Source organism: Bos indicus x Bos taurus, chromosome 16, assembly GCF_003369695.1.
Source record: "Bos indicus x Bos taurus breed Angus x Brahman F1 hybrid chromosome 16, Bos_hybrid_MaternalHap_v2.0, whole genome shotgun sequence".
Taxonomy (NCBI): domain Eukaryota; kingdom Metazoa; phylum Chordata; class Mammalia; order Artiodactyla; family Bovidae; genus Bos; species Bos indicus x Bos taurus.
Window position 1 is genome coordinate 26,425,643 of NC_040091.1, and position 14,858 is coordinate 26,440,500.

General features: G+C 52.4%; 1 protein-coding gene across 1 annotated transcript in view; it reads left to right on the plus strand.

Moving 5' to 3' along the window:
* The first annotated feature begins 333 nt into the window (after positions 1 to 333).
* The window catches only part of CAPN2 (calpain 2), a 58,284-nt gene continuing 43,759 nt past the window's right edge, over positions 334 to 14,858 (plus strand). Inside the window, exons 1-2 of the mRNA XM_027564533.1 lie at positions 334 to 728; positions 5,845 to 5,914. Of these exons, the coding sequence (XP_027420334.1) occupies positions 492 to 728; positions 5,845 to 5,914 (307 nt within the window). The 5' untranslated portion in view covers positions 334 to 491. The remainder of the gene's footprint in view (positions 729 to 5,844; positions 5,915 to 14,858) is intronic.

The following is a 14,858-nucleotide window of genomic DNA, read 5'->3' on the forward strand; positions in this document are numbered from 1 at the left end:
CCACCTTCTTACAGAGCTGATTTCGTCTCCTCCAGCTCTCTCCCCTTCTGACTCACAGGGTGTTTCCTGGAGAGTCAGGATAGCCCCAGCCTTGGGTTTTCGCCAGCCTTCTCCAGCAAGTGGGAAACCGGCTAAAGTGAGGCTGGATTTGAGTCCCCGCTTTTCCACCGGGACGCCCGGGATGCTCGCAGCCGGCCGGCTCGGCCATCCCGGGAGCCGTCCGCAGGTGGCAGCACCGGCCCCGCGGGCCACCGCCGTCCGGCTGGCGCTGTGCAGGCCGCTAGGGTCCCGGGAGGGGCGCCGAGCAGGCCGGGAGCGGCCAGGCCACGCCCGCCGGGCGGAGGGCGCTGCCGGACCCGGTGAATCATCGCCGGCGGCGGCAGCTCACAGTCCCGCTGCCGCGCGCCGGAACCTGGCCGCGCCCCTGCCGAGCGCTGCTCATAGCCGCAGCCGAGACCCTCGCTCGCTCGTCCGGCGGCACCGGGCCAACCATGGCGGGCATCGCGGCCAAGCTGGCGAAGGACCGGGAGGCGGCCGAGGGGCTGGGCTCGCACGAGAGGGCGGTCAAGTACCTCAACCAGGACTACGCGGCGCTGCGGGACGAGTGCCTGGAGGCCGGGGCGCTGTTCCAGGACCCCTCCTTCCCGGCCCTGCCGTCCTCCCTGGGCTTCAAGGAGTTGGGACCTTACTCCAGCAAAACCCGGGGCATCGAGTGGAAGCGGCCCACGGTAGGGAGCGCGCCCGGGGCGGGATGCGGGGCCCGGAGGTGCGGCGGACGGGCCTGCGAGCGGGCGAGAACCCGGCCCCGCGCGCGGGGAGCCGCGGAAGCTCGGGGAGCGAGCCCCGCGGCCTGGATCCGGGGCTCCGCTGGCGCGGGGTCGCCCGCGTCCCATCTGCCACCCACGGGGCCCTTAGGACGCGCCGAGGTGCACACTGCCCACAGATCCCACTAGCAGGCCCACCGGCAAAAACTCACAAAAACGCGGGTGACATAAGGGGACCTGGAGGAAACTTCTTGGATTCCGGATGGCGGAGAAGGGAGGCCGGGGGTTGGGGGGGGGGGGGGGGGGGAGACCGGGGCGTGGGTGTTACGGTATTTCACGGGGAAAGTCGGTCTCTAACTCGGTTATCTCTGCTTCAGGGAGAAAGTCCACGCATGGCCTGGACGTTGTGACTAGGGATTGTCTCTTGAAGTGATGGTTAGATTTATCCACTCAGTTTCCTGTTTATTTTTCCAGATGGGAACTGGCAAGACAGCTCCCTGTAATATTTACCCTGGTGATTATCAAAAGGATAGGGGAGATACAGCCAGGAGCCGGTTCCTGCTCCTCATCCGGGAATCTCCCGGCCTCCTCTGAGCTCCCTTTTCCTACCGGCCCTGGATCTCTGTTCTCCGTGCCCTGGCAGGCCTTGGGTGCAGTTTGCTTCCTTGATCAGTTTGTACATCCTGTGTCCCTGGGAACCCTCCTGGCCCCACCTCCTATGGGACAGACACCTCGCTGACCTTCCCCCACCACACCTCAAGGAGGCCTCCTGGGAAATCCAGCCTCTAGATTCTTGTTAGGAAAATAAGCCTTCCTGTCCTGCTTCCCCTCCCCTGAACCCCCACCCCCACCCCCATCGGCTGGTCACCTTCTGTTACCCCAAACCCAGCCTGCAAGCAGCAAGTGCAATAGGAGGTACCCTTGGCCCAGAGCACTTGAGTTCAATTCTTGCTAACTTGAGTGAGCTGTTTAACCTCTGTGCCTCCATTTCTTTATCTAAAAGAGAGTTTCCTCTCTCCACTGACTCACCAAGCCCAGCACTTTTTAGTTTCTCAAGGGCACCTTGGTCTTTCCTGCCTCACTGGCCAGAGATGCTCTTTCTCAGTTTTCTGGAATCTGGCTCACTCATTCTTTGGGACTTAGGTGTTCCCTCCCCAAAGAGATTTTGTCCTGACCATTCTTTGCAGCCCCGCTTCTCATCTTGTCATTCTTTATCATGAACTCTGCTGATTTCCTTTACAGCATTTCACAGTTTGTTCACATAATTACATACATTTGCTTGTCCTTCCTATTGAACTGCAGGGACCGTGTGTGTATTGTTCACCAGTCAATCCCTGGTGCATTCAGAGTAAGCATTCATTTGTTCATTCATTCATTTAACAGTATTTGTTGAGTGCCTGTTAAATGTCAGGCACTGTCTTAAATGCTTGGGATACATTTGTGAACAAAAAGACTCTTTGTGGAATGAATGAATGAATGCAAGATTGTAACAAGCCTCAAAAAAATTACGACCGTGAAAGTGATAAACGAGAATGTAATTGCCTTACGTTTGTATAGTACATGACAGTCTGTGGAGTGAATTTATATACTTCTTTGCTTATTCTTTCATTCATTCTGTAAGCTTATATTGAACACCTACTGTATGCTAGGCATAGTGCATATTGGTTTTTGCCTCTGAAGGCATTAGGGGCTAGACAGACAGGTCACCCAACAGTTGGGAATACCTGTAGGATTTCCAGATGGGAAAATGGAAATCTAAGCCCATTTTAGAGCCCCAGGTTAGGGCATGAAAGGGGTATGAGCTGAACAACCAATGGGGAGGGCAACAGGTATAGACCCATTCAGCAGCTGAAGAAATTGAGGCTTGAGAAGGTTAAATATCTGCTTATTCAGGTGTCTTGGGCTGGAGCCAGGACTGTCCGCCTGGGGGTGTTTAGAGTCCACAGCTCATAGCCACCTTCTCTGCCTTCTCAAACACGGCTGTAGTTCAGGTCAAGTGAGACAATCAAAAATGTATCCACTGGATCTAGACAAAAGCAAGTCACTGGTGACTTTAACAGAGCAATTGCCATGGGGTAGAATGAGATGGTTAGGTAGCCTCACCAACTCAATGGACATGAATTTGAGTAAACTCTGGGAGATAATGGGGGACAGAGGAGCCTGGTATGCTGCAGTCCATGGGGTCAAAAAGAGTTGGACACAACTTAGTGACTGAACAACAACAACCGAATTGCAGTGGGTAGGAGCCAGATAGCTGTAGACCCCAAAGTAAGGAACCAGAAATGAGGAGCGTGCTCATGTAGTTCCAGAAGCGTTCTTGCGAAAGGAAAGGAGGAAAGGTGGCAGGGAGAGTGGGACCTGGGACTTGAGAGGTTGTGTTTTCAGACGAGAGTAATTGGAATGTTTTATATGCCAAGTCCCAGGCTTCCCTGGTGCTCAGTGGTAAAGAATCCATCCGCAATGCAGGATCCACTGGAGATGCAGGTTCGATCCCTGGATGGGGAAGATCCCCTGGTGCGGAGCATGGCAACCTCCTCCAGTATTCTTGCCTGGAGAATCCCATGGACAGAGAAGCCTGGTGCGCTACAGTCCAAAGGGTCACAAAGAGTCAGACATGACTGAGCAACTGAGCATGCACACAAGCTTATGTCAAGCCCCAGAGAGAAAGGAACTAAAGAGAAAAGGAGGCCCCGAGGAAGTGAGAGGAGGGAGTAAGAGGAGGGAGGGGAGCGGGCCAGCCCTGGAGCCAAAGGGCTGCCCTTCCTCAGAGGGGGTTTCTCAACACTGGCCACAGAGGGCTCCGCAGACGGGAAGAGGACACGGCTAAAGTCACTGTGGGCTGGTCACCATCAGGGATGGCACCAGTCAGGTTGGAGCGAGGGCAGACATGCCAGTCCCCACCTTGCCCTGACCGGTGCCTATGGCCTGTTAGGAACCAGGCCATGCAGCAGAAGGAGAGCAGCTGGTGAGCAAGCAAAGCTTATCAGTGTTTACAGCTGCTCCCCATTGTTCACATTACCACCTGAGCTCAGTCTCCTGGTGTATCAGCGGCGGCATAATAAATGTAACATGCTCGAATCATCCCCAAACCATCTCCCCACCCCATGGGAAAATTTGTCTTCCACAAAACCAGTCCCTAGTGCCAAAAAGGTTGGGGACCTCTGATCTAAGGCCTCTGAGACCTTAATGACTTGTTTACACTCAGCTAGCTGAATTCAGCCTCAAGCCTGCATCTCCTGCCTCCAAGTTCAGTGATTATGATACTCCTTCAATAGCTATAATAGTCGGTAACTGATATAGTGCTTACCGAGACACACATCCATAGTCATCTCATTTAACCTTCAGATGTCGTAGGTACACTTGTCATCACTATCCCCATTATACAGATGAGGAAACTGAGTCTTTTTTTTTTTTTTGAAACTGAGTCTAAAAGAGGTGAAGTAACTTGCCAGGGTCATAGAACCCACTATATAAGAAGTGGCAGAGCCAGGAGTCACACTCCAGCTAACTCCAAAGCCCAGGCTCTCAACCCCTTTCCTGAGACTGTGATGTTCCGTATTTAATTCGTGCCCTTCATGCTGTGTACAAATTTCCTGAAGCATCTCTAAGAGCCACTCTAAACTTTGCCTTCTTTGGAGAGGCTGCCAAAGGCGTGAAAAATTTCTCAAAAATAATGGAAAAACCCTTCTGGGATAAGTGCCTGGCGCACCGAGGATTATCAATATGATTTCTAGGCTCCCAGCACCAAGCTCCGTGTATTCCATCAGCAGGATAAGTGCTTGGCTGGCAGGCCTCGGGCAAAGCTGGCTTCCTCTGCCTCAGCAAAAAAACATTCTCACTGTGCCTGTCTTCCCCCAGACAGACCCACCCGAACAGGGAAGGGACAATTCAGGCATGAGAGAAGTGTGCTCTGCTGTGGATTCCAGAAGGGTCTACAGTCTAAGCCACGATGGACAGGGGCTAGATCCTGGCCTCACCCAGGAAACGTTTCTGCTTGACAGAGAGGGGGCCCTCCAGGCACTTTGGGGTGGAGCTCCTCCAAATCAAAGGGTCCCGGCCAAGGGAAGCCCAGATTTATGCTCTGTGCTTCCTCTGTGGTTTTGGGTGCGGCTCTTCAGAATCAGGAAGCGTGCTCAGAGAGGGCAGCAGAGGGGCCAGCCCTGCTCAAAGTTGGCTTCCAGTAGGCGACCTGTGGGACAGCCCTTTTTGGCTTGTTAGTAATCATTTAGAGGCAGTTCAGGAGGGGAAGGAGTATATGGTTTACAGCAGTCAAATCCCATTGCTGTCTACAGCCATGAGCGATGCATCTTGGGACACGTGGCTCATCTCTTAGCCTGTTTCCTCACCTATAAAACGGGGTTGTTGCCCATCCATGTTCCTGAGATAAAGCACCACACACAGTACTGACATACAGCAGGCTCATAGTATGCGAACCCTCCGCCCCGAGTATCATGGCCTGTGGGCAAATCCAGAAAGCTAGATACCTCCCCCTGCCCTCAAGAAGCATAAGTGTTAGGAAGACATAGTGGTATCCAGCACCATGCACAGCACACATCTAGCTGCTGAATTGCAGAGTACAGATACTCTGGGATTCAGGATGGAAAGGATGAGTGAGGGCCAGACTGTGAAGGAGGGCTTCATGGAATTGGTGGCAGTGAGTCTTGAGATATGTTAAGATGTGGAGAAGGAGGGAACTGGGTAGGAGAGGAGAAATCCCATGCAGGAAAAGAGGAGAGGGGCGGGCGTGGTGGGCAGGGCAACTTTAGAGTGTGAAGCATCTCCAGGCCCCCAGAGGAGGCTGGACTTGCCACCGCCCTGGCCCTAGGAAGTGGCATGATGAAGTAGGCTCCAAGCAGTATGGGGCGTTGGGATCTGGTGGAGCAGTAGGATCCCCTACCACCTATCAGGACCCACAGAGCAGGGGTCAGAGAAGGACCCCATGGCAGTCTAACGGCCAGGCATTCCCTAGAGGAGAGGGGAGAGACAAAGGGGTTTGGTGCATCTGTTGGAAACTGAGGTGTCCTAACTACAAAAGCATATGGCATATATGTTGACAATACTTTGTGGGTCTCGTTTTCAGGAGATCTGCGATAATCCCCAATTTATTACTGGAGGAGCCACTCGCACAGACATCTGCCAAGGAGCCCTAGGTAAGTGATGGCATCTAAGCAGGCTACAGGGGCCTGTCGACACAGCTGTGGGTGGAAAGAGTGAGGGATAGTTATGATTCCGCTCTCTTGCTAAACCCTTTGGCAATTTCCATTTCCAGAAGCTTCCTGGAATGTCTTGTCTCCTTAGGATCCTGTGCTGTGGTAGACAAATAGACAGAGGTGCAGTGAGGCCCCCTGTGTCCCCTGCACCAGACTGGGCTGTTTGTTGCTGTTGTCATTGTAAAGAGTTGAGATTATTATTATTTTTACTATGTATGTATTTTTGTGCTGGGTCTCAGTTGCAGCATATGGACTTTTCAATCTTTGTTGCAGCATGCGGGATCTTTAGTTGTGGCACATGGGTTCTAGTTCCTTGACCAGGGATCAAACCCGGGCCCCTGCCCTGCAGTGCGAATGAGAAGTCTTAGCCTCTGGAACACCAGGGAAGTGCTGGGCTAGTTGCTGAAGTTACAAAGATGCTCCCACTGGGAGACAGAGGAGCTCCTGGATCTCAGCCACCCGGAGCGTCTGCATCTCCCGGAGCCAGTGTTACTAGTGGCCCACGGAGCAGTCAGGCTCCAGGCTGAGGACCAGTTAGGAGGACTCCCCCGGGTCAGCTGCAGCACTGAGACATCAGTTCTCTGTGGTTCAGGGATGGGATGGTGACTCATTGTAAAGGAAGAGGAAACCCTAGTAGTCACTGGGGGGAGGAAGTTAACGTACCAGGGTGTCCTCAGTGTTTGCAGGACGAGCTCACCATGGTATCACAACAGTGGACATGGTGCTCTTGTCACAGAGGCAATTGTAATGTTCACTTAAGTAATTTTAACTGGAGTAGCTGAGTTGTGAGGCTCTCTGAAGCCGGGCTCTGATTTCTGAATACAGTGCCTGCTGAGACTGGAACCTACAGGCTGCTTTGACATGAAAGCACCTGCGTTTTGTTTTTTTTTTTTTAATTGATTTTATTGAAGGATAGTTGATTCACAATGTTGTGCTAATTTCTGCTGTACAGAGTGACTCAGTTACACATATACATGTTCTTTTTCACACTCCTTACCATTATGGTTTATCACAGGACCTTGAGTATAGTTACCTGTGCTCTAAGTAGGACCTCGTTGCTTATTGCCCCCAGGGTTTGTTTGAAGAAGTCTTAACAAAGGGGCCTGCGACCACTGTTTAAGATTCTCATAGAATCCACGCTTATTATGTTTTACTCCTAGTAGATATGAGCCTACGATCGCTGGAGCAGCTTATTTGCTGCGATAAACCAAAACCTAATTTTGAGCCATCAGCTTCAACTTGTTTTCCAGACTAGTCCATCAGTAACAGAGTTAAGCATCTTTGAATTGTGCCTTCTTTCCTGGCCCACCCAGCAGAGAGGTTCTGTCCTGGGAGTGACTTGCTTAAGGTCATCCCACAGCTGAAGCGAGGGCCTGGAATGCAAATGCAGACGGTCTGTGTTTAATCCCTGAGCTAGACTCCCTAGAAGGGGCATGGAAAGTTTTCAACCTCTGAGGGATGTCGGGGCGCTCTGTGAATCATTAAGATGTTAAGACAGGGTATGCTGGGGGCCCCTTGGGAAATGGAGAGCATGACTCAGAGCTAGGCGTGCAAACCCCACTATCTGAGCTCAGCATCCGTGTGCAAATTCCTGAGATGCCAGAGCATACTTTTACCTAAAGAATACCTACCTCCCATTTCCTGCCTTCTCTCCTCACAAAAGATAGACCCAGGGGCCCTTAGGCACCTAAGGTGGGTACTCCAGAAAAGTCCATTGGTTAGAGAAAATGAAAGTTAATTGAGCTAGAAGTTGATGGAGATTACAGCTAACCATGGGGGTTTTAGAAAAATCTGGAAACAGAAATGGCAACGGTCATATCTGGGCTAAATTCCACACCTGGGCTAAACATCCACTTCAGAGCTTAATGATCTCTCAAGGACCGAATTATAAGATGTAAGTCCTGTTGGAATACTGTCAGGCCATTTGGAGAGGAGACACAAAAAGTTTACATTCCTGGGGTAAAAATCCATATGATATGCACCGAATTAAATAAAAACAAGTTTAAGCTAAAGTCCTTTAAAAACTTCTCAGTAATTAGGTTTGCCGTTTCTAAGTTTTGTTTGTTTGTTGTTGTTTTTATACCACATTGGCCATTTTGTTCTCTTGGCCTTTTGTACTGGAGGATCCTGATTTGACTATGAACTGTGAAATGTGGTGAACTGAACTCTCACCCTGACTCTGGCATTTGGGCAGAGGGTGGGTGTGGGGTGGTGGCTGTCACCCGGTCCCCGAAGGTTCAGAAGCATCAGGAACAAATGGCAGCAATGCCTGCCACTCGACTAGAGATAGGAGTCGAGGCTCACCTCACAGTTGAGGACCGTGGGCAAGTCATCACTAGGAACCTCAGCCTCTTCTAAAAAGGGAAGGTGGGGAGGGTCAGCAGGGTGATCTCAAAGATTCCCTACTATGGGGCATTCAACTGTTCTAGAATCACTCCTCATGCTGGACACTGAGGGGAGATCTTGGGCTAGGCCACCAGATCTTTTATCTTAGCCGAGGAGTGATAACAGCCCCTGTGACCCTGTGTATTCGTGCTAAATTGCTTCTGTCATGTCCAGTTCTTTTCAATCCTATGGACTGTAGCCCTCCTGACTCCTCTGTCCTTGGGATTTCATAGGCAAGAATACTGGACTGGGTTGTCATGCCCTCCTCCAGAGGGTCTTCCTGACCCAGGGATCGAACCCGTGTCTCTTACGTCTCCGGCATTGGCAGGCACGTTCTTTACCGCTAGCACCACCTGGGAAGCCCCTGTGACTAAGAAACAGTGTGCAACTCGTGGAGCATTTTCATCTCATTATCTCATGTCATAAATATTATTACATGTAGTGATATTATTATTATCTCATCCAAATAAATATTTTCACCCCACTATGCAGATAAGAAAGCTGCGGCAGCAGGTGGGGACTCCATGCAAGGTCACAAAGCTAAAAATGGCCCAAGGAAAGAACTCGAATATGATTTTAAATCTTTCTACACTCTTCTCACTCCCATCACGAGTTGCCATGAGGCTTTGTTGAGGAAATATGGAGGTAACATTCTCAAAGCAAACTGTATTTCCTTACCTGTACTTTTTACCCGGAGACTCACTCAGTTTGCCAGGGAACCTGGGCCGGGGCTGTCCTTGGACTTGTACATCTCCCAACAGGGCTTCCTTCACAGGGCTGCCTGGCAGTAGTTAATCCACAGATTTCTACCACCTTCCCAGAGGGTCAGCTCAAAGCCGCACCAGAGTAACCCTAACTGTTGTAGGCGGCTCTGATGTGAGCCACTTGTACTGCAGACCTTGGCTGTGCTGAGCACTGAGTCAGGGAAGAAAAGTCTGCCTCTCTGGAGGAAGGGCTGGAGATCCAAGCTGACCTTCAGCCAGGCTGCCCTGCAGCTAAATACAGCCTGGAGTTGCTGCTGGTAGCCTCTTGTGACAGGTGATGGCCATGGTGGCCCCCAGGGCTGGGAGACCCGAGAGCCGAGCTCCTTCTGCCTCTGATTTTCACTGGGCCACTGCTGAGCTTTCACACTGCCCCTTTTACATAGCTCCCCACGGTCCCCACTGCCCTCACGGCTCTCAGGGGAAGGTGGCTGCCCTGGCCAGGTGCCCGCAAAGGCCCTTAGCTTCTTGAGGGAGGGCTCCAGGCTGCCAGTGCTGAAACCGCACAGCCCCGTGTCTTTGTAACCTGGCCCCTAAAGGTGGATCACCCAGCCTCTACCCTCACCCTACCGCTGAGGGTCACACAAGCCCCACAGCACCTGCTGAGAGGTGTCACAGGGTGTCTCCCCTCACAGCCGAGCTCAGCAGAGAGTGGGGAGCCCAGAGCCAGTGGGAAAAGCACCAGGAAGGAGGTCTCCAGTTTCGGCTTCCTCTCCTGTTTCCTAGCCCGCGTGACAATGAGCAGGTTATCCAGGCACTCTGAGCCTCAGTTTCCTCTTCTAGAAAATGGGAATCATGATAATACTTCCTTCCCGGGGCCATGGTGAAAAATGCAATTAATATAGGCAAACGCACTTGGCAAATTGTAGAATCCTGAGCAAATTCAGCCTCTCCCTATTTTCCCATTTTTAAAGGTTATATAATAATAATCATTTAAAAGTGATTCTTATAATTTTTAAAAGCCACTTTAATAAGCACCTTAAAAAAATTTAATAGCCTTTATTTGTTGGAACAGTTGTAGATTTATAGAAAAGTTGAGATGAAAAGTACAGAGAATTCCATACACACCACCCCCAGTTTCCCTGATTGTTAACTTCTTACATTATTAGTGTGGGACATCTGCTACGATTAATGAACCAATACTGATACATTATCATTAACCAAAGTCCATCCTTTACCTTCCTGAGCTTCTCCCCAGTCGTTTTTCTGTCCCGGGATCCCATCCAGGATACCACGTTGCATTTAGTTGTCACGGCTCCTAAGGCTCCTCTTGGCTGTGACAGTTTCTCAGACAGCTTTGATGAGCTTGCCACTTTTCAGGAGTCCTGGGCCAGGATTTTGTAGGATACGTTTTTTAAAGATAGTGCTTATAGTTTTTTTTTAAAAATTTAAAAATGAGTGTTGGCTGGTTTCTCCTCTTTCTTAAAACAATGGCTTCACCACCAGCCCAGCACTGCCCGCACTGCCCCACCCCCTCCCCAGCCTCCTGGGGCAGATGTGTGCAGTCCATGAGTCATCGTTTCCTCTCCCGGCTCTTCTGGTTATAAATGCTCTTTCACAGCGTCTCCCTTGTGGCAGCAGCCTGTGCTCCCAGCTCCCTTTCCGGCTGCACCTGAGACAGGTCTGTAAACAGGGCAGGGATGGATCGCCCAGAGGCCCCGTCCTGCCCTGGCCGTCACGCAGCGGGGTTCCTGCCCATCAGATGCCCAAGGCTGAGCACATCTCTCCTTGCTGCCCCTGACCTCATCTCTCCAGAGGCAGTAGGAATTCTCCCCAAAGAATTCTCCCCCACCCCACTGTCACGTACAGGGTCCTCTGCAATCTCAGGAAACACCCGAGGAGTTGACAGGGTTCTTCTGCTCCCCGTGGGCCTGTGGGTCAGAGTGTGACTTTTCGCTTATTCCGCTGCTCCCTGAGCCAGGAGCCAGGCCACATCCCTGTGTGGTCTCTGGCCTTTTCCTGAGATGAGGGGATTGGATCTGAGTTCCCTGAGGTCTCACTACTTCCTACATTCTGTGGCTTCCCCTGGCAGCCGCACATTGCCCCCACACCGGGCTTCAGTTCATGTATGTTGAGCAATAACATCTCCATTCCAAGGTCTGAGACCCCTGCTCAGATCATCCCCCCACACGGCATCAGGCCCAGCGAGGCCCTCATCCAGGGGATTTCAAAAATGAAGGGCCACATGTTCTGTGAGGTCTAGTGGGACCCTCGGCAGCTACAGTACAGGCACAGGAGCCCCAGGAGGAGGGTGGTCTGCTGGCTGGCCCAACATTGCATGGCCGGTGTGCAGTGGGGCAGACTCCAAGCCAGCACTGTCCACCAGAACTTTCAGAAGTGATGGGAATGTTCTGCACTGTCCGTATGGTAGCCACAAGCTACATGGGGAACACTGGAAGTGTGACTAATCCAACCACGGAGCTGAATTTTTTATCTTATTCGGTTTGAATGGAAAAAGCCATGTGTGCACTATAGCTACCATAGCATTATAGCTACTGCTGTTGGCATCCAGCCCCCCATCCTCGACTTTTCAGGGTGGGATGATCCTCACAGGCCTGTATGTCTCCACACACAGCCAAGCAAGGCACACGTATCAGTGAAGAAGTGAAAGTGTTAGTTGCTCAGTCACATCTGACTCTTTGCATCCCCATGGACTGTACCCTGCAGGCTACTCTGTCCATGAGATTCTCCAGGCAAGAATACTGGAGTGGGTAGCCATTCCTTTCTCCCCAACCCAGGGATTGAATCTGGGTCTCCTGCATTTCACGCAGATCCTTTACCACCTGAGCCTCCAGGGAAGCCCCAGACATCAGCAAATATCTGTAAATAGCAGGGTCCAGAGTGAGGACTTGAGTGTCCATCAGTTAGAAGTTGGCTTCTTGGTTCCACCACTTCTTGGCTGTGTCACATGAGGCAAATCACCATCCTCATCAAGCCTCAGTTTTCTCATCCATAAAATGGGATGATAATAGTATCTACATCATAGGGCTGTGAAGATGGAATTAAATAATGCGTGGAAAGCTCTACTTGCCAGAGGCTGACACTTAGTAAGGGTTTAATAGCTGCAAATTGCACATTACCTTTGGGGAGAGCAAGGCTTGAGGGGAGGAGGTACACGCGGCTGGTTTTGAATACCCCACAGGGTCGGCTCTAGCACTTGGCTTTGACAGACACTGAAGCTATAGAGAGGAGGTGACAGAGGAGCTAGTGTTTGGAGGAAAGTTCAGGAAACTCAGTGAAGTCTCCTGCCCCAGCTTTCAGGGCTCATGCAACGGCCATTTCTCCCTGATGTTTCCAGGAGAAGCTGGGAGGCTCTTCACTCCCCCTTGCCTGGACCTTTTCCTCTCCCAGCACCCACTTTGTCTGCAGTGCCTCTGCTGTTTTCAGCCTCAAAAACTTACCCACCTGGGAAATGGGAACAAGGTGGCATTTGCATCTTTTCTTTTCCCATGTGGTGCAGAACCTTACGGGTGTGTCACTGGTGGTCTCTTCTCTCCCTGGGGATCAGACTGAGGAAACCTCTCACATTCATTCTTTTGAATAATTTTTAGTTACTTGTGGCTGTGCTGGGTCTCATTGCTGCACAGGCTTTTCTCTAGTTGTGTCGAGTTGGGGCTGCTCTCTAGTTGCAGTGCATGGACTTCTCATTGCAGTGGCCTCTCTTGTTGCAGAGCACAGGCTATCGGGTGCCAGGGCTTCTGTAGTTGCAGCCTCCGGGCTCTAGAGTGCAGGCTCAGTAGTTGTGGCGTGTGGGCTCAGCTGCTCCGCGGCATGTGGGATCTTCCCAGACCAGGGATGGAACCTGTGCCTCCTGCATCGGCAGACAGACTCTTCACCCCTGAGCCACCAAGGAAGCCCCTCCTGTGCTCATTCTTACCACAGTCCCCTATGTGATCTCTCCCCTGCATTTGCTGCCCCAGCCACGGTGAGACTTTTCCTTTAGTTCGACACTGTGAAGGCCCCTAGGAAGTCAGGAAAGTAGACCCCTGCTGGCTGGATCCTCCTGGAGTGAGGAAGGAGCTCTGAGAAGTAGGAGTCTAGAAGGAGGGTTGGCTCCACCTCCTCTCCTGTGGGGGCCTGGGGCACAGAGGGGTTGAGGAGGACAGCGAGGATGTGGCTGTGGCTGGCAGGAAGGCAAGAGAGAGCTGGCAGGTAACTCTGCTATCAGGGGGTCCCCATGGGGGCCACTCTCACAGGGAGCTAGGGAGCAGAGATGGACAACAGGCTGTGTCCTCCCGGCGCACGGAGCCCGGCCTCCTTCTGGTCATACACGCAAGCTCGGTGCGCGACATTGTGCCCCTGAGGCCTTGGCACCCCGTCCCCCTCCATCCTCCCTTCTCCTTCTCCCTCTCAGAGCTCTCCGCAGGAGCATCAGGTGGAGGGAGGGAGGGAACACATCCGGCCTGGATCATCTGTTCTTGCTCCAGCTCTGTGTGCGGCTCACGGAAGGAGGCTGAAGCCCCGTGTTACAGCCAGGGTTGGGATGTGAGCAGAGTGGAGCACCCCCCTCCCCGCCCCACTCCCCCTCCTGCCCCTGACAGCGCTAATACAATGTGATGTGATTGTATGGAAGCATCATTCTGGTTGGGGGCACCCTTTTCTGGGCTGCTCCAGGCAAGGAAGCAGTCACGGAAGGGGCGGCCCCTTGGGACTCATCTCTCCGGCCGGGTCCTGGCAGAGTGTACGCTTCGTTTAGGAACCCCCCCACCACCACCAGCGCCCGGAGTGGGGGCACCATTGGCTTCCTTCCCCTCCATTCCAAAGCTGAGACTCACCAGGCTGCCTCGGCCAAAAGAGATTCGTCCCGTCAGCAGGGCATCAGGCCTGCTGGAGATTGTTAGATACCAGTGTCTCGTTTCTTCACTAAATTGTGTCTAATTCTTTTGTGACCCCATAGACTGTAGCCCACCAAGCTCCTCTGTCCTTGGGATTTCCCAGACAGGAATACTGGAGTGGGTTGCCATTTTCTTCTGCAGGTGATCTTCTGACCCAGGGATCAAACCTGCATTTCTTGCATTGGCAGGTGGATTCATTACCACCAAACCACCTGGGAAGCACATACCAGTATCTCAGTCTCAGGAAGGGTCATGTATCTAGCCGTCACCATGGAAAGCAAAGGAACAAAGTACTATAGGGATGAAATGCGAGGCAAGCAGGACTCGAGAGAGAGCAGGGTTTCCTGGCCCCAGCACAGCTGACAGTTGGGACTGGGTCATTCTCCGTCCCGGGGGCTGTGCTGAGTGCTGCAGGCTGCATGGCACGCTCCCAGCCTCTGCCTGCAAGATGAACTGGCACCCCACTCCCCAAGCATGGCAACCAAAAATGTCCCCAGACAATGCCAAACGTCCCTTGGGGGTAGAGGGAGCAAAAATGTTCCTGGGGGTTACTGTGATAGACCCAGGAGGAGAAGGAGACTAGGGAGGCATTAAGTACCATGGGGCAGATGGAGGGTGGTCACTGGGCACCCAGGGTGCGATGCCTGTGCTGGGAACTGGTGAAGACTCCACACAGTGCCAGCCACAGTTAGGAGCAGGCGTCATCCTAGGGAAAGAGGAAACAATATGGAGCCGCAGTCAGGGCGGCATTGCTGGGATGTTTGACCCCGTGGGAGAAAAGCTCCAGCCCTCCTCTGGGGAGCTGCTGCAGCAAAGGAGATTAGCCCTCGTGCATCTCGGGGATACTCCCCCTGGCAGGGCCATCTATCGTGCCAGCTTCCTGGACCAGGCATGTGCAATGCA